At 37.7% G+C, this 19,916-nt stretch overlaps 1 protein-coding gene across 4 annotated transcripts in view; it reads left to right on the forward strand.

Annotated features, from left to right (window-relative positions):
* The window catches only part of EML4 (EMAP like 4), a 169,848-nt gene that overhangs the window by 97,336 nt on the left and 52,596 nt on the right, over positions 1 to 19,916 (forward strand). For 2 of the 4 annotated variants that reach the window (XM_050893482.1, XM_050893483.1), the window contains exons 3-6: positions 8,169 to 8,298; positions 13,984 to 14,157; positions 16,317 to 16,445; positions 19,568 to 19,593. In XM_050893482.1, the coding sequence (XP_050749439.1) occupies positions 8,169 to 8,298; positions 13,984 to 14,157; positions 16,317 to 16,445; positions 19,568 to 19,593 (459 nt within the window). The remainder of the gene's footprint in view (positions 1 to 8,168; positions 8,299 to 13,983; positions 14,158 to 16,316; positions 16,446 to 19,567; positions 19,594 to 19,916) is intronic. The other 2 variants (XM_050893484.1, XM_050893485.1) reach the window with 1 other exon arrangement.

Genomic DNA, 19,916 nt, shown 5'->3' on the forward strand with positions numbered 1-19,916 from the left:
TCTTCATACAGGGATAGGTGATTTGCAAACTGTATGAGATAAGCTAAAGGGTGAGATTTTTTAGCTGCCTTAGTGCCTCCTAGTAAACCATGAAGTGGAGATACTGTATGACAGAAATACCTCTAGTAGGGATTGCAACAGAATTAGCACTTGTCTGTTATCGCACAGTGAAAAGCAGACTGTGAGTGTTCGCATGTGGCTTGTTTTCCTCTTTAGTATTTCTCAATGCAAAGTCATTCTAAATAGAGAAAATCTTTTCAAAATAGGGCGGCTACGATAGTACTTCTGCATCTCTGCACACAGCTAAGAATAACTAAGGAGAATACAGAAAGGAGAAATTACCAGGTCCAAAGACAGTGTTGAGGATTAGAAATGTGAAAGGGCTTGATTAGGGAACAGTTCCCCAGCAGCTACAGGGTTTGGGGGGATCGTAGCGTGTGGGTGTGTTTGTGGGTTTTGCGCTCTCGTGCTCGCTCGCTCTCGCTCTCCCCCCCCCTCCCCCTTTCTCCCCCCCCCTTCTTCTTTTTTAATAGATGGCTTGTTAAGAAGAATTTCTTTGGTGGGAAGTTCTTTGCTTTTGGCAGCTCTGCGCTCTTGTTGCCACATGTCTCTGCTGCTGATGCATGATTGATTCTGTTAACATTCACAAAAAGTTCCAAAACCAAAGACTACCTGGACACCAAAAAAAAGGAAAGCATAGAGCAGTCTGGTACTTGCGGCTGCCAGCAAGATAGATTGGCTCACAGCTGGTGCCTGGTAAACCTATTAAAATCTTCCAGGGTGTCAAAATGTGTGTAACAGGAGAATTCATCCCTCAGGCTCTGGGTGTGGAGACAAGTTTGTGGCACACAATGGCACCAGTAAAATATCTCAGACTAATCATATCACTGGGGTATGAGCTCTTGCCTGAAAAAGTGGCCATCTACCAGAAAGTACATCTGATGTCTGCCCATAGAGAAACAAAGAGTTCATGTCCTTTTTCTGGACTCGGAAGTCATGAGGAGGCTTGTCACAGGTTAAACCTTTGGAGGAACATTTCCTATTGCTTGGACAAGAATTGATATCAAATAACTCATATGCAAATTCAACTCAAGGTGAAATTGAAGCAGTGGATGGCCGTTTGCAGAGAGGGTCTCCCATGACAATGCAGGCTGGCAGACTGAGAGGCCTTTATTTTACTTAAAGCAGTGATCTTGGGGCCTGCAAAAGCAGCTATGTACTGGAAATGTGGATTTTTTTTTTTTTTTAATTTTTTCCTTTGTGCAGTGGATTTTTATAATAGGAACCCAGAGAGTTTTCCTTCCTTTCCTGCTCCCTTCTCTCATGTGAAATAGTGTGTCTCTTCAATAAGGAAAAATCCTAAGTAGTATCTTGCATCAAATTCCATTTCATTGCACTAACGTAAGCAAAGCACTTCAGATGTAATTTTTACCTTATCTCAACAATGGTTTCATTTCAGTAACATTAAGTCATTTAGTCATTTTGTTTTATATTAACAAAAATTGACCTCAGGTGTTCAACAAGCTTCATTAATGAAAGCATAAGATAGACTTGCATTTGTGGTTTTAATCTTAACATATTTTAATGTGCTGGATTGTTGTAATAACTGGGTACATGTTTATGTCATCTAATCAGTAAATGTTAAAGGAACAGAAAATAGAAGCGTAGATAGGAAAATGGTTATGGAAGAAGTAGGATATAGGCTTTTATCCATGATATTAAAACTAACCTGGCAAGCTGTATGTGTGTTGTTCTACTCATGGGAATAGTCCAATTGAAGTCTGCAGGCTGTATGCTCGCATAACAAATAATGATACTCCTGAGGTCTTAATGGATTTTCCAGGTATTGGTTTTAGTGCCATCTGTTCTTTCTGCATTAATTTCTTTTTTCTGCATTTCTTCCCCATTTTTTCTTATCTTCTTCTCTGTCTTTAATATTTTCTTTTTCTTCTGTTATACTTACTGTTCTTGGTGTTCTTCATATATTTTCCGTTATTCAAAGAATTTGGATCTAGAAGGCATTAATGAACTAAAGGTCACTAACCAGCTAAACCAAGTTTAAGGAAAGAGAAGTGAAGAAGAAGAAAGTTCAATATTTTTTTTTAACTTCTGTAACCCAATAATCTTGTTCGTTGGAGAAGATATTCAGCGCGTTGTAGAGGAGTGTTTTTCAGTTGTGGTGATAAGTGTCCTTATTCTTTTTCCGTATGCTTCTTATAGTTTTGGATATGTTTTCTGCATTTTTGTGGGCTTTTTTAGAACAGTGTGGGCAAATTCTTCTGAGCGGTATTCTGCTGTTCTCCATGATGCTTCTCAAGCTACGAATTGCAATGTTGGAAGAGTTAAATAGTGCCACTAACTTTTTCAAATAAAAACTGCTTGTTGTTTATAACACTTGAGTAGCTCTTTCATTGCTGTTTGACAGAGTATATCAAATTGTTTCAGATTACCATAGTTAAAATTTTATTTCCTCTGCTTGGATATAGCTCATTTGGCAATTGGTTGAGGAAGTAGATGGTGCTTCTGGGAAAGTATAGCAAAATAATAAGATGGTAGGGAGGGGGGAGGAAAAGAGCTGTGTGGTTTGAATAAGCAATTGGCTGTCCCATGCCAAAGAAGTCTTCAGTTTCCCTGGGTAGTAAATTTTAAAATGCCTGCCCAAAGAGCCAAGCATCAGAGCAGGGGCATGGCTCTCCTAGACTCTTAAGAGCATAACACCTGAAAACCTAGTTTTATGTCTCTAGGAGGATCAGTTATAGTTAGAAATGTATGCATTGACAAGTTAAGTCACTAGCTATAAAAATTTTGTAGGAAATCTCTAAATAAATATTTAATTATTCTTAACATTGTAGTTAATTTATCTACCTATTGGGATTCACTTGCATCTCAAGATGTTTATGCATTAGCTATACATTCTCAAACTGTTGCATATTAACATGCCTCTATCCAGATAATTCTTTTAATAGGAAATGACAAATAATGTATGTTTAATAGCCAATTGTCAGTTGAGATTTGTGAAATTGGGCTTCAATTAAAAAAAAGTATAAAAAGCATCTGATTTTTTTCAGCTAGATACAATTATTGTAAGAATAATAAAGTTTGTCAAAACTTAATTTTGTCTTAAAATTGGATTATTAAACAAGATGAAGTATAACGCATAAGTAGTGAACTGAATTATTTTTTCCTGATTTATATTGGTCATTATTTGAGAACTAGTATCTCGCCCTGACCTGTAATGTTTGTTCATGTGATAGAAGAAGAGAACGTTTTTTCTACTTAAGAAGTCTCAATCAGAATTTGACTCTTACTATGTAAGTGAAGTAATTGAATAAAACAAAATGCTGAAGAAAATATTTCCTTACCCTTCAGAATACAGTACTCTTTTTGAAAAGAGTCTTAGTGCTCCCAAGCTATTTCTTTGCCAGCATCTTCCATGAGCTGAGGGACTTGACATCCTTTGAAACTTTGGAAGCCAAACAGTGACTATAGTAAGTTGCTTTGGTACAATTTATTATAACATCTTGAAGTAAGTTTAGGATTTATCATAATTTCTAGTTCGTTTTTGATGCCTTTAGGAAGGAAGTGCAGATAAAATCTTACGTTCTGCTACACTTAGAACTATTTCAGTCTTGTTTTTCTACGGCTCACCTGTGTGGGTTCTCTGGTGACTAATAATGTGGTTGAACACACACTGTATGCTTCTTCAGTAAGAGTACTGAATTGGGTTTGTGTCCTTCAAGCCATCAGTTTTATTTGCACAAAACCTCTAGGCATGTAATATATTTGAAATATAGAAATCTTTGTCAAGTTTTGCTGAAAATGAAGTATTGTAAGGTTATTGAAGGACTTAGATATTGTATGCCTTATTGTAAAAAAAAAAAAAAAAAAAAAAAAAGGCAAGCTTAAAAAAACCCGGTATAAGTAAATCCTTTTTTTTTTTGTAACACGTAATTTGTTGAGCTTTTTGTTTTAAATCCACTTGAATGAAGTGTCCAGAAAACTTACTTTAATGTAGCTGCAGCTACTTACTTTAAATTGAAATTACCTGAAGAAAAGAAGGAAGAGTTTGGTTTTTCTTTGGAAGAAAGGCAGTTTACCTGTCAGGATATCAGCAAATACAAAGATATTAAGCAAATCGTTGTTCCAGGTAACACAATTAACAACATAATAAACTATATTTTAACATAAAAAACATGTAACTTTTGGGTTTAGGAGAAAGAAGTGAATTGCTAACTGATCCTCAGCTCTAGTACCTTATATGTATGTTTGGAAAGAAAAGCTATCATGTTATCACAGGACACACGTTTTCAAAAATTACCACTGTCTCTTACAGCTTGGCTTCAGTTTTTCCCCAGTGAGCTAATCAAGGCTGATAAGGAGTTGGAAATAGATTCCTGGTTTATTGTGGTCTGTTTTTTCTAATCCTACTTATCTTTCATTCACACACTTGTATACTTGATAAATGTTAATGAAATGCTTCTTTTGAACTCAACAGATACTATTCTATGAAAATTGTCAGAACAGAGATGAATCCATTATCCATAAAAGACATTTTTTACCACTTTGATCTCTGACAATTTGGCTTTAATCCTGGTCACCATACACTGGCTTTCATTTTACGTTCAGTTTATGTCTGGCTTTTGTTCCAAACTAACAGATAAAGCTGAGTGCTATTCAGTCTGAAAAATTTCAGACTGTTTATACTAGCAGGTGACATATGACATGATATTGGCAGAGATGTGCAATCCGAGTGCTGGGAGAACTCAATTGTTTTAGTCTATTGATCTGGAATTTGTGTTCTCCTGTGCCGCTTCATTATTTCCCAGGTCTCTGAAGCAAAGTTGCTTGACTGCTATGAAGGACTGTCTCTGCAGTGAAGAAGGTTATAGCGTTTTTAATTTTTGACATCTTTTGACTGTAGTGATGCCCTGGTTAAAAGTCATGAAGAGAGCTGCGTGGTTTGGACTGGTGGGTTGGCTTCTCTGGGCTTGTGACCCAGCTGGGAATATCCCAGTTGTGTGTGTCTAACCCCAGGGGCAGACAGGCTTCACTGCTCTGCTGCCTGGGATGTGCACAGAGCTTAAACTTGCCCTTCCTTCTCACGGCTTAAAATTTTAAATGCATTTTCTTTACATATAATTGCAGATGATTACTTGAATTTTAAATTTTTTTTCCCTTAAAAATAGGTATTCTACAGATCACTTCTGAATATCTAGTTAAAATGGAATATACAGAGAGTGTGGAAAGGGGCTTGTTTCTTAGGGGTGTTGGGTTTGGGGTTTTGGGGGTTTTGTTTGGGTTTTTTTCATTGTTTTTGTTGCTTTTTACATTTTATTGCATATTGAGTGTGGCACACTCAACTGTGACTGACCAAGATTTTGTTCTGGACTGTAAGAAAGCCTGATATATTTTGACACTTGGAAAAAAATCTGTCAAAGCAGTTTTTCCTAGATATTGATGTTTCGGTCTGTGTCCAAATGTTTCGGTCACTTTTTCAAGAAATGAATGATTGAAGAGATCTGGGTTATGTGTAATTGTTAGTCATTTTACAAAAATTGTTTTTACTTTGATTCAAAAATCTTCATCTCAAACTTAATTTTGCATGCCACTTGTTGAAATTAGGAAGTACTCTGCAGATCTACCATCAACATCCACTTTACTGAAAAACAAATAACCCAAGAACTGCCGTACAGATCTTTTTTTTTATTATTGTTATTGCATTCATCATTGCGTGGAGCAGCACACATTCCTGTCATGAGTGTACATTGATGTACAGTTTTATTTGTAATCGGTTTTGTCCTTGGACGTAAGCAGGAACTTCCGTACCTAGTAGGGGGAATTATTCTAGATGTCATCAGTGAACAAAATAGCAATGTGCTCCTTGCTTGAGAAAATAAAGCAGTTTGTTCCCCATCTTACTAAGTTCATGTACGCTGTCTGTAGCACTGTTATTCTTTACACTTCCCACTGGATGTTTTCCCCACCGTACTGAGAATTACCGCTGTTATGTCTCCTGATTCACATTTCTGGAAAGCCATGCTAGTGCTGGTTGGAGAGGCATTGATCTATTACGATGAGCAGATGGAGATGTTAAGGTCATATGCAGTTCAAGAGTGAATCATAGGCCTTGATATTATGCATCTCCACAAAGATGATGATTTACTTTGTCACTGAAAATAAAAGAAGCTAGTTTATAGGCTTCTAATACTGAAAGTGCTTTTTAAGCTCATGCGCTTTTGTTCTTGCATCTAAGTTACACAGGGAGGTAAAAATTGCTCAGGCTTTAGAGGTTTTGTACAGTGTATTAACTTTTAAAATAGAATCTGTATTCCAATTGTGTATGTTGCAAATAAAACAGTCTCTAAGAAGTACTGGTTGGAAGGAATCACGCCAAGTTGATTTATGCAGAGTTTAGGAAGAACAATGATCTTTGCAGTGTTTCTGTGTTTAAGGGTGTCTTTACTTTCTTCAGATTTCCTTTATTCTCATTTCTGCCTGGGATATTCTGCATGCTCCTTGTGGCTTTCCTGATCTGAATTTCAGATGTGGTCACATGCTGCTTGGTGGGTTTGAAACAGTATATGGTTAGCGCAGGTCAGCCCATTTCTGCCTTCATACAAATAGTTCTGAAATCTGATATTCCCTTCATGGATATCTTTTGTATGTAAGGTGCTTGTTTAAAATAAGAATTAATTTGCCTCTCAGCCTGCCTGATAGAGCTGCGATGTGACAAAAGGACCAAATGCTGGTATTGTTCAAATGACGCATCTGTGCAAGTTTGCCCTCAGTGCGCAGAGCAGTCGATTCTCCCTGTTTTTTTACTCCTCACTTTTATCTTCAGTGTGTGGCCTCATGCCTTATCTATCTCACGCTATTCCAGGCCTGCCATGAGCACAGACCTGTTATTTTCCTGTCAGTCGTGTCCTTCGTGCTTGTTGCTGAAGTCAGACTGACTGGACATCACGACCCCATGAGATGCAGTAACAACTTGCTGTTTGTGAAATGGGGATGTGGCACAGAGATGGGGTCAAAAGTGACCTCTGATTTTTGGATGCTTAATGTGAGATTAGCCCAGGCATTTTTTCAGGGCATGTAATGCTTCAGAGGGGAAAAGCACAAGTTTAGCACTCGGGGCGAGGAGGGGGCAAAACTCTTTTCTGAGTAAGACCTTAGAAATAAGACAGGCACACAAAAAAGGAGACACACACAATTAGTGGGAAAGGGTGAAATGTCAGGTTCGAATAAAATGCCTTGTATTTCACTGACGGTCTGTGGCAGAGGCAGGTCTGGGAGCCAATTGCCAGGCTAGCGTTCAGCTCTTTAAATAGAAGAGCCTTCGCTCCCCCCCCATCTTCCTTGCAGTCCCCTCCCACATTCACTGCATAGTTTCAAACTTCTGCAATGAGTGAAGTGAGCATCTGACAGACAACAGCCTTCTTCACATACACAGTCTTGATTCATCCCTGGAGGGGGTCTGTAATGTTCGCTGGATGTGGCAGATGTTCTGCGGAGTGAACTGTATCAGAAACTTAATAACTATACCATAGTGCATGTATGCAAAGGTCGATACCTTTTTAAGATGGAAGGGGCAGCTGAAAACAAGCTGAAAAACTTGATTTTTGAATCCTTAGAATCACAACCCTTAAATAACTTAATTCTTTCAGTATAGAGAGGGCTTCTAGCTGCAACTTCTTTGAACTTTAGTAAAAAACAAACAAATTGAAAGCAACAAACCGCATGTGGTCTTGTCTGAGCTGTGATGGTTTTGAACAACAGAACTGAAATAATCAGATCTGGTGTCCCACAGCTGTTGGAGCTAACCAGCTTCCCAAGGGTAGCCGTAATCTATAATTCTCCCTGTGGATCACAACTGGAAAGAGATGTGGCATGTCGATGAATTAAAGTATTTGCTGGCAGCATGGCAGTAGAGAAGCTGACCTTATCAGAGCATATTCTTGCCTGTCTTAGTGTCCCAGGTCTCCCATCTCCACTTGCCTAGGTTAGGGCATTCATGAATGTATGTCACTGGATATAGGCTAGATGGTTGTCCTGAATGCTGGGGCTGCTGCCGTGTGACACCAGGTCCACATCTGAGAGCTTTTGGTTTTTCAGATGGATCTTTGGATACAGCTGTAAAACCTTGTGTTCTTCAATTATTTTTTTTCTAGGTCAGCCAAGCCTCCGAGAAGCTATCTCGATGTCCTGTATAACTAACGGGAGTACAGGAAGCAGGAAAACAAGCCACAGTTCATCTGTTTCTGTTGCCAGAAAAGAAACTCTTTCATCTGCTGCAAAAAGGTACCGACTTGTTATTAAAATTGAATTTCTTTTTAAAAAAAAAAAAACAACAGAGCAAGAGTTTGATATTTGCCTCTGACCCTCAGCAGAGCTTCCTGAAGTCTAGTAAGGCACGAATAAACTTTGGAGATGTACCACATTGTTGGGCTGCTTACAACAGGGTTCTAAAAAGAATTCATAAATGGAGAGTATTTCTATAGTGTATAGTGTCCAAAATGCATTCTCACTAAGGGACAGAACAGGCAAATGTATTTCCAATACAAAGGGAAAATTTTTACTTCTGGTATTCATCTGCATCTTTATTTTTTTTCAAGGAAATTAAAGGACAAAACTGACTTTGTTATCTGGAGTGTAAATAGTAGGCAATAGCAAAATACCTATGAATAGTGAATTGTGTAAGATAACAGTTTACGTTTTTGTGTAGAAAATCTTAACCCAAAATATGGCTGCTTAGTCTTTATGAAGACTAACTGTATCAGATCTCAAATGTGTAGAAATAACACTGCTTGAGTATTTCTAAGTTAAATGAGCTAAGCACCAAACTATCTTTCTTTCCTCCATGTAATGGTTTCAGCTGCATACAGTAAACAAAGTGTTTGTATAACTACTTTCTTCTGTGGGTCTGTTAGATAGCGATTGCATGGCCGCTTTAATCAGTAGGTTTTGCACCTATTCCTATTTGTTGGGAAGAACAGGCTGCCAGATATAGCCACAGGGCAGAGAATACTCTAATGTATAACTGTGGTAAATTATGTGAACAAATTCTTGGCCTCTGTAGACTACTCTGGTAACTCCAGTGGCTGGTTTATCTTCTAGTGTGGATGTAAATACTGTGCTATACAACAAGACAAGGAAATGATGCACTTCAGGGAATAAAAATGCTGCGTGCAAATATAAACTATATGAGAACAAACCAGAAAAAGCTTTAGTGCCCTTTGGAATTTGGAAAGCAAGGGTAATGCCCTGCTCTTTGCTCTTCCCCATTGTATAGTATTGTGTAACTTTCTTTTTATTGAATCCTTATGTTTACTTTTCAACAATAAAATAGAAAGTAATCACTGTATGTCTCTGTCTGCTAGTGTGACAGGCACCGGGACAAAAGACATTCCTGCAGGAAGGTATTTCTTAGTTAGCACTTTTCCATTAATCTTACCCCTGTTGCTCTTGGCACTTTGATGAGAGCCAGTCCAGTTCGCGTGGTGTTCAGCTTGCGTTTGCGCTGAATCACCTTCTTGATTCATTGGCTGCTCAACACTTGAGTACAGAAGAAGAGCAGAGTGGAGTGGCTGGCATCCCTTTCATCTGAGTTAAGGTCTTTAAAAGTAGACCTGGATAGGCCAAAAGAGGAAGACCTTAATATGCAGAGGGCGGCTCTCCCTGGGCCCTCAAATAACTGTACAGGGGAGGTTTTGGTGCTTCCAATGCACCTGAAGATACGTGACTCCATTCTTAAAGGCTTGTTTTAGGAAGGCCTAAGTCCTCTCTTTAGTTATCTTTCCAGCAGTTCCTTTCACTCTCCTGTCTTTATACATTCTACCATTAAATTTGTTTGGTATTTGGAAGAAAATAGACTTGCCCTTTTGCAAAATTACCAGCTCAAGAAAGGTGAAAAAAATGTTTAATCTCAGGCTTTGTGGATGTGTTTTTTTAATAACAGCAAAACTGTTCAGTACCAAATAGTGTTCCTGGTAGAAACATAAGTGAATGTCAATAGTAGTCCCATTTCCTTAACAAAGTTAGGGTAAACATGTCTATTTCTAACACACTTGTCACGGTGAAAAGGAGGGATGCCAAAGGAGAATATCAGCTGGTCATGGGATGCTTCACCCCAACTTGTCCAGGCTTTTCTTCAGGCTGGAGGTTGAACTGGTGCAGCAGGTGGACATGGTCATCTGTTGATGTAGAATTACACTTTAGTTACCAAACAGACCCCATAGCCTGCCTATAGTTTTTCATGTTCTAAATATATGTAGCCATACATCTATTCACAAATAACAGAAGGCCTATTTGTGTCCAGACTTATTGTTGTTGAAGTTTAGTGTCTGTGTTTTGTGCAGTCTTAATATTCTACATTTCTGGGGCTCTGGCCTCTGTAGACCTGCCATCTCTGAGAATTTCTTCTATGAATAAACAGTTTCATTTCCTGGACTGTTTAATCCTTGTTCTACCAACCTGAACACTGAGATCATGGAGATGATCTGATGGCTCAGTAGCTGCACAGCAGCAGCATGTCTCATTTCAACAAAGGTATGCTAAAGTATCAGCTGTTGCTAAAACCAGGGCCCAGGAATGTACCAAGAACAACAGGTAGATGATGTCCTATTGACAGAGATGAAGTCACGTATATGTTGGGAAAATTTCAGCCCTATAGTCCGGAACTGACTTGTGATAGAGGTGTCGAAACACTTCAGAACAAAAAACATGCTGCATGCCTTGTATATCACCAGAGTTGGAAACAGGTTTGTACTTTGTACTGCACATGACTGTCACAGAGACCTGTTTGACTGTTTTCCCTAGGACTAAACATTCTTCTGAAAACAGCTTCTGGTAAGAATAGTCTTCATGTTTCAGAATGACCACCCTCCACAGTAGCTGCCAACATGTTGTGCTCCAAAGGATGAAACGTTGTGCTAAGTGAAATGAGAGAATCTGCAAAATTAGGACAGATAGTAATAGCTCTCAACTACTAACATGTAGACTGAAGAAATGCCTCATCAAGTTGGGATTTGGAAAGAATTTTTGGATACATTAAATGACTGGTTCCCAGAACAACTAATCTGTAGAAACCCACAAGAAAAGGTGCTGGTTTTGATTTGGTTTCAGTTGTTGCACAAGACCTAGTTGAAGAGGTATTAGTGGGTGAGCCACTCTGTAATAGCCAGTCATAATACAATTAAGCTGAAGATATTAGCAGAAGTGAGCAAACCAAATAAATTCAGCACAAAGATATTCAATACCCAGACTGCCACATATCTACATAATTTACTTTCAAATTAAAATGGCAGTCAAAAAAAGAAGCCCACTTGCAACCTGGTGGTAGAAAAAAGCACTGTGGAACCCAAGGTACACCTTGTGCTGCAACCCAAAGAGAAACCAGAGCGGTCCAGTGATTCTTGTGGCCCAACAGAGACGTTAAGGAGTGAACCTAATGGCAAAGGTGTGAAAGGGATAGTCCACAGCTGACAAGCTTGGTGAAGACATGGAAGAGATTCCCACACTGAACCTGTGGTTTCTAGGAGATGGATCAGATGAGCTAAATGAGTTTAGATAAGAACACAGAAAATATGAGACCGAATTGATAAGTTAGATGATATGCTGCTATCAGCAGGTGGCATTCACCTGAGCCTGCTGGAGGAAGGCAGAGGTGAATTGCAGGATTGCTGGAGTGTCATTGTAAACAGGATATTACAAAAAGTGTGGTGAAAGGGACTGCAGATAGTAGGACTGCAGACTGCAGGACTGCAGACCTCACTGATGAACTCTTTTATGCTACCATCAGAGACAGAACATGGTGCCAGGTGAGCCATTGTTCTGACCAAGTAGGACCATTCTTTGTAGACTTGCAAGCTGGAGTTATGGAAGTCATTACATTTGTGTGTTCTCTCTCCTCCTGCTTCCCTCATCTCTTTTACTATTATTAGACTGTATTTTGAAATCCCCAAGTAGAGGGAAAGGGAAAATTGGAAGTATGTATTTCTGAAAGATGATTTCTTTAAAAAAACCAAACAGAAAAACCCAAAAAACCTCTGTCCTAGTAGATGGACTCTGTTGTGAGAAATCCTGCATTTGTGGGAGAGTGAATGCAGAGGTCTATGAGTGTACGTGTCGGAGCAGGAATAGAGAGGCTCTTGTTTTCTTTAGTGACAAGAGATTCCAAGGATTTATTTTGCTATACTGCATTTCTTGCCACAGACTGCGAAAAGATTAAGATTGCGTAGTGTGCTTTTGCATCCAGCAATGCAAGCTAAGTCTTCTGATTAAAAAATAATAATTTTTATGCTTCCTAGTTAATTAAGGACTTCTGGCTATAAATTATTAACCAAAACCCCACAGTTCTTCGAGCTTTGTTCTCTGTGATTACATACATGCCCTCCAGAAATGTGAAAGCTCTTTCTGTTTTGTTTTCATCTGTTTTTCTGAAAAGAACATGTAACTTTTGATGGATTATATTGACATTTTTAACTAGTTAGTATGGTTTACAGAAGAAATCCTGAGGGATCCTTATAAATGTATTTTGGGTTTTATATTATTTTTCATGTTTTGACCTGTTCTTCAGTGCTTCTTTGGAAGCATTTAGAGAAGTTGAACTCGTATAAGTGTTGAGAGCTTTGTCTCCGTGGTAGATGATATACTTTAATTGAAATAACAAGTGAAACAAAAAGAGGGTCTTATGAATGTTATATTAAAATCAGAGGGCCATTTTTATTCATTTATTTTGAATATTGTCTTACTGGTTTTCATTGTTTTTTGGGGAAAGGTAAATGGAAACACAAATAACAAAGAATATACAAGGGTTCGGGGGGAATTGGTGTGAGGGAATAGAAACCTGGGTTCTCCGCTTCAGAAAGATACTATTTGTTTTTTACTTTGTAGGTTACTTTGAACCCAAGAGAAAAATCTTTCTTTTTCCTTTTTAGACGGTGTTTGTATCTTGCTTTGTTTGTTCACTGAGAAATTTATCTTGGAAGATGTTTTTTTTTAATCTTAAAAAAGAAACAGGCCATGTACTACAGAATACTCTTCTCTTTCAGGTCCTGCTGCTGTTTGTGTGATTCAGTATATTGCAAAGCATGCTATTTTATAGAATAGCCTTTTAATTAATCTTTCTGTTTACTTAGTGGACCTTTGGTTGTTCTTAATGACTTTAAGGTTGTTAATGACATGTATTTAAAGCTGTTTCAAATGTTAACCTAATAAATACAGCACTATGAAAATAAAGATGTATTCTTAGCTGTCGTTTGCTGAAGACATTAAAGAAGTGGCAAGACAGTCTGATGTTAGTCAACTACAGATCAAAACAGCGATAGGTTTTCAGGGATGATTTCCTTTGAACTCTGGTGCAGCCAGGGAGAGCCCAGGGACCAGCAACAGCATTTCACTCTTTCGGTGACAGCGCAAAGATAAGCAGTGCCACGCGTGTCCAGAAATACAGAGAGAGAGAGGTATAGTTTCATGACGGGCTTAAGCTAATCGGAGATAGTGCAAGTCACAGTGCTGCCTTTCGCTTGCACTGAGCCTTGGCTGGCAGCACGGTAAAGTAGTCAGTGAGCTGAACCAGAGGATGGTTTTTTTTTCTGAGGGACGGCAGACTTGTGGTGCATCAACTTGTGTCAGCTTTGAATGCTGTAGAAGCACCTGCGAATGAAAGACATACTCAAATCAAAGTTGTATTCATTTTAAAATCAGAGTAAACTTAGTACAACTACACAGTAAAAATAAGTAAATAATCTTCCATGCCTCCGTCACCTTTTTTATTTTTGGAGCTTGTGAATAAATCTTATTTCAGCAAAACACTAACCTGAAGAGAGTGAATAAATAATCAAAGTGTTCTTTCAGTGATAATATATAGTAAGTTGTTACATGCTTCTCCCATCTTTTCACAGAGGGCATTTTCTCCCACCTTTTTAATTTATTTGCTTGTTCTCTTTTTTTTTTTTCCCCCCTATGTTATACTTTATTTTACAGCGGTACAGAAAAAAAGAAGGAAAAACCTCCAGGACAGAAAGAAAAAAAAGAGGAATCTCATTCTAATGATCAAAGTCCACAAACTCAAGCATCACCTTCTCCCCAGCCCTCCTCACAGACTCTCCAAACACACAGGCAAACTCAAGAAAGCAAGAGTTCTGCTCCAGCTAAAAGGTTTTCACAGTACCACAGTACAGAACTAGAAAATGATTGTAATGATACTGAGCTCATACTTGACAAGTCATGTGAAATAGTTCCAATCTCATGATCAAGTTAATAAATGTTTGATATTTTTTGTGCTACAGAAGATGCATTCAACGTGCATTGCAACAGAGCAAATATGTAAAAATGCAATTTTTCTTTGAGTAAATTTTTAAGATTACAAAGGGGTTTTTTTGTTCTCTGTGATTGAAATCCTAATATGGTAGATTACTTCTAATCAGTCATTATTCTAAAATATTTAACGATGACTCTGACTTCATCCTTCTCAAAATACACTTCATAGGTTTTGTCTGGCATAGCTGAATTGTGGAGTGTATTTTGCAGGTGGCCATTTACTGCATCTCGGAACAACATTTGTTAAATACTAGTATCATTGCAACTCTACCTTCGGGAGTTTTTCTTCTCAAATTATTCTGTGAAGTGACTGCAGTTTGGATTTTTTTTTTTTTTTTTTTTTTTTTTTGCGGCCCTTCCCTTTTCAGTTCCTGCTAGGTTGCAGGGTGGTTCACTTCACTTTTATTCTGACTGTTTACATGAGTGAAGTTCTGGTTTTACACCCAAATCATAGAACTGCTTGACTTGAGTGAACGTAGAAGGTTATTTAGGATTGCCTCTAAGTTCCCACTCATTTTAGTGGGAATTAGGCACAGAAAAAATGGTACCCTTTTTTTTTTTTTTTTTAAATGGCTTTTTAAAGTCAAGGAAATGGATTTTAAGATTTGGGTGATTACTTCTGAGTTTCAAAGCTATGCAGGTCGGTGTGGTTTCTCTTTTTTTTTTTTTTTTTTGTTCATTGTCACCTTATTGTTTTGGAAGGTGTGAAATTTTCTTTTACTGCTTGGCATTTAGGAGACTGAAACAAGCTCTTAAATAAATTTATTCTTCTGAAATTTACTGTAGTTCATAAGATTATGTTGTCTTGCATTGCTTGAATTCACAGCTCTAATAAATATTTAAACTTTCACTTGACTGATGCATGTTATAACACTCCATAAAGGCTCTGTCTCCATGTCTTGCACAAACTCTTAAGTTGTCTGAAGCTGAACTTGCGGCCTGTTGTTCTCCTGCCTGGTATCTCACTGTAAAGATGTTTGTCTGAAGTCTCGCTTACTAATCTTTTGCAGTGTGGGGAAAAAAATATATGCCTTTTTTAGTCTCCTAGTGGTTTAACTTCATTTGATTAACTTATGTGTCACAGGACCTTTCAGCCTCTTGAGGTGCTGTGGAAGGAGCTTGCCATTTCTAAGGTTGCAGTTCAGTACTTAACTCCTGCAAAAAGCGTTTCTGACGGGATGAAGTATGATACTGTTAGCAGGACATATGCAGACTCTAAATCAGCTGGTTGAAGAATAATTTTGGCTAGATCACTTTTGAACATGTTTTCCATGATTAAGATGTGTGTGAAATTAATGAACTAGTGACTGCAAAACTTGCAGGTTCCCATTAGTGTAAATTGGCTACAATAAGATTGCTGAAAAATTATATCAGAATTCATAGATTTGATCATCCGTAGTATTGGGCCAAACCTAGCTTGCATTATTCATGCAAGAAGTTTGCAGACATTTGTTTCAAAAAGATTAAAGCCATTAACGTGGTTTAGAATATGCTATCTGTAAAACAGCCATATGAAACTGTAATCTGATAGAACTGTTCTGCCTCAGAAATCAGTGTGTTAAAGCTGGTGAACAGTTAATCAGGGAAAAAAATTCTACTTTTCTTTGTTACCTTCTTGAGTGATTTTTTTTTTTTTTTTATAATTTATTCTTTAAGGCTAATATAGCTACTGTAGCCTCATTTTTTTTTTTCCACTTTTGTAATTCGTTAGCAATAGAGTAATAAAATATAGAGTTATTTTGTTCAAGTCTTTATGTAAGAGCAGTTGGAAATGGAAAGGAATGGATAAAACATTTGGCAACTGTCTTGCTCAATTGTTTTCATTCATCCAGTTAGAACTTTCTGACTAATCTTTTTTTCCTGTTTCATGCTTCAGCTTGAAGGAAGACCTAGCTCTGCTTTTGTCTCCTGCTGCTTGATCTGTCCGTTGCATACGAGTTCCAGTTATTGTTATCTTACTATTTTGTCATTTTAAAATATATTTTTGTTTCTTTTAGCATAAAGAAATCCTTGACTGCTGAAAAACCTCACAGTGCTTGGGAGAGTTCAGATGACAGTCGTAACAAGCTGCTGAGAGTAGCATCAACATCTAAATTAATATCAAAAGTGGCAAAGAATGCAGACAAGTATGTATCAGTTTGGTACATAAAAGCAAGTGAACTTTAGAGTCAAAATATTATGAAATTGCATAATTTTAGTGAACCTATTTATGTATATGCTAAGACCATTTGCATCCTTGGTGTTACCAGGAGTAATTACCTGCCTAACCTGCCGATGTGGTGCTCCAGGTGCCTGTGGAATCTTAAAATTATTATAAAATGCAAATGCAGGATTTGAGTGTAAATATATTTTAATGTTGCCCATTTGGGTTAGCAGAATTATGCACTATGAATTAAGATTTATGGCTTAATGCTAACTGATTGTGAAGCTTCCAGCCAGTTTTTTCCTAATTAAAACTGATTTGAAAATGCAAGTGTATTTCTTTGAAGTTAATTTACTGGATTTGACATAGTATGTGTGTTTCTAAAGTAGACTAATAGTAAGAATATACTTTTATGATTTCAGGTAGGTCTCTCAGATTAACTGTTTAACAAGTTCCTGATTGGAGGTTCTAGATAATAGGCAGGGATCTTTTCAGCTTCACCTTCAGTAGGTGATGTGCTGTAGCCCATCATTCCTCTCGTGCTCTTCAGCAGCAGCAGATTTTCTCAGTTTGTGGCCTCCAGGGGAGGCCTCACCGGGGATGAATAGCACAGAGTAGTTACTTCTACTCCTGTCAGCACAGAAGAGTTTTTTTTGCTTTTTGCTGTAAATCCACATTGTTGACCCCTATTGCGACCCACTTCTTGTCCTCAATACTCTTTGCCAGTTGGGCTTCCCACGTTGTATTCACACAGTTTCTTTTTTTTACTTTGTTGAAATTGTGCTGAATTTGTTGAAATTGCTGCGTTGGCTTTTTGACTGAGCCCTCTCCTGTTTGCCGAGTCCCCCCAGCATGCTGGCAGCTTCTCCCAGCTTGATGTCATCTGCAGATTTCATGCATCTGCTCATTAATCTTCATTCAGATAGCCATTAACTGGTCCAAGGCAGAGCTACCTGAAAACCCCTTCCACTATGGCAAATAAAACTCTTCAGACCTTTCAGAGTAATTTCCAGCCTTTTTATGATTGTGTCTGTAGTGCTCTCCTTAGTTTGCATATAAGACTGTCAAATACATACTTAGAGTCAAGAGCAGTGCAAGTGCATTCCTTCTTTCCTAGGAATGCGAAGAACAAAAACATCTTAAATCAATCTTGGGTGTGGATATAGGCACATTTACTAAAAGCCTTATGCTTAGCCTGAAGAGTTCAGCAGAGCAGTGAAGTGCAGCGTGTGAGGGATTATGGGTTACGTATTTTGCAAGTATTTCTTTTCCTTTTATAATTGGTTTTCACTGTTGGAATTTAAAAGCCCTTTGGCAATTTAGATTATAGCAGGGTACTGCTAGATAATATTTTGAAATAAAAAAACCCTCTGTCTTGATTTCTACTTATCAAGTTTCTTTTCTTGGTTTTTGTTACGCTACTAAAATACCTTTCACAATGTGGTATACACTTCAAATTTGCTAATAATAAAAAATAAATTTTACTTTTATTGACATTTTGTATATTGGTTCAGGCATGGTCAAAATAGAGGTATCTTGTTTCATTTTCCTGTGATTCTGCTTATTTTCTAAAAGACTTTAAATGCTGCCTTTCTACAGTCTCTAGTGTAGAAAAAAAATCAGGTATCTTAACAAAAGAGTGGACAAGGAAAGATTAGGATTAATTATTGTTAGAGAAAGTTGTCTGTTCATAACTTGAAGCTGTTGTATCTTAAAGTATTTGGCAAAAAACAAAGCTTCAAACATTATCAATTGTAGACCGTCATCTGATTGAAGAGTGGGTGTTGTATTGTTTGTGTACCTTGTTATTATGCTCAGATTTATCATAAAAGCACTATTTGCATTCAAGAGCACACATTAATACTCATTTCTTATATCTTGTGTGCCCAATTTCTAAAAGAATTAATTGGTATTGTGCAAAGGCATATTGTTACATTGCATTTATCGTTCTCAATTAAGAAACATTGGCCTAATCTGCCTGAAGTTACCCGAGTCTTGTGCAAGGGAATAGAATTCAGCCCCTAATGTGGGCCCCAGGACAGAAATGTTTTACATATGCTTGCGCTACCAGCCCAGGAACTTTGTTTAGTAAGCTCAGTCTTTAAGCCAGCACTGAGCTGTAAATCAGTCTGATAAAGCCATAAGAAGTAAGAGGGTTCCCACGGCAGCCCATCATTCAGTGTTTTTCAGGCAAGACTGGGAATCCAGTTTTAATTTTTCATTTGGCAGTGTGGTGAAGGGTGATTCTACCAATAGCCAGAGATGACTTTCCTCATGCATATGCTTGACCCTTTGTCACTGTTACAAAAATTTGACGTCCATCCAGCTAAAAATACTGGATGCCACTCATACCTTCCTGCTGAATTTCAAATGAATTCGAGAGGTTTTTTTATGCCATACATTCTCCCCTCACGGAGTGTTATTCTGGTAAGAAGTAGCTGTGATGCTGGAAATTAGTATTTCTTCCCTCTTCACAAAAAAGGATTGAGGTTTTTTGTGAGTAGTTCATTCCTGGTTCTGGCGAGGAGAGGCATCTCAGCTGCACTCCTTTGAAGACTTTGTGTTGTACGTCCAGTAATGCTGCATGGATCCAGCTTAAATGAAACTACAACTTGCTTACATTTAATCCATGTGTCCAACAGGGTTAATTCTTAGAAAAATTTGTAGTGTTGTGTGCTGACAGCTTATTTTGACAGGTGTTAAATGCTTTGCATGCAGGCCTAAGGGTGTTTGGCAGATTAAAACATTTGGTTATTACAAGTTTGCTCTCTCAAAATGGAATTTTCCATGCACAAGGAGTATGCCCTCCATAATGTATTTTTAAAAGCTTTTTGTATTTTGTTATCACAGTAATTCTTAGGAACCCTTGCCATAGGGCCAAAGACTTTAAGTTACTCAAAAGATACAGTGAATTGCATAAAATAATATATGGGTAAAAATGCACTACGATGACCAAGATTAGTTATTTAGCATCCTATACTACAGTCACACTGTACACAGAATCTGATGAGATTGCCAAATGCAATAACGTGTAAGAACTAGATGGTATTGGCTTGATAAGCATTTCATATATTATTAACAATATTATTTTGAATTTTTCCCCAGGCACAAAGATGTCATCGTCAGCCAAGGTAAATAAAAACACTTATTTTTAAATACTGGATGAAGTTGAAAAGATTTGCTTTTGACTGAATAGTATTTCCTGTAAATAAATACACTGAGACGTATGCTTATGAAACAGGGATGTAGAGCTAAAATAGCATTAATAATTACTCCAAGAATTAATCTGGCCAAATGTTACTCAGGACCTGTATAAGGATCTTTGAAATTATGGAGAAATGCCTCATCAAATTGAATCTTTAGGGAGGACAGAAATTTTTGGTGGGTGGTGGGAGGATTCATTTTACTTTTCTGAAACAAAAAAATTTTCTGTGTGTGTATGTGCATAAATAGA

The sequence above is a fragment of the Gymnogyps californianus genome, chromosome 3, assembly GCF_018139145.2.
Source record: "Gymnogyps californianus isolate 813 chromosome 3, ASM1813914v2, whole genome shotgun sequence".
NCBI lineage: Eukaryota > Metazoa > Chordata > Aves > Accipitriformes > Cathartidae > Gymnogyps > Gymnogyps californianus.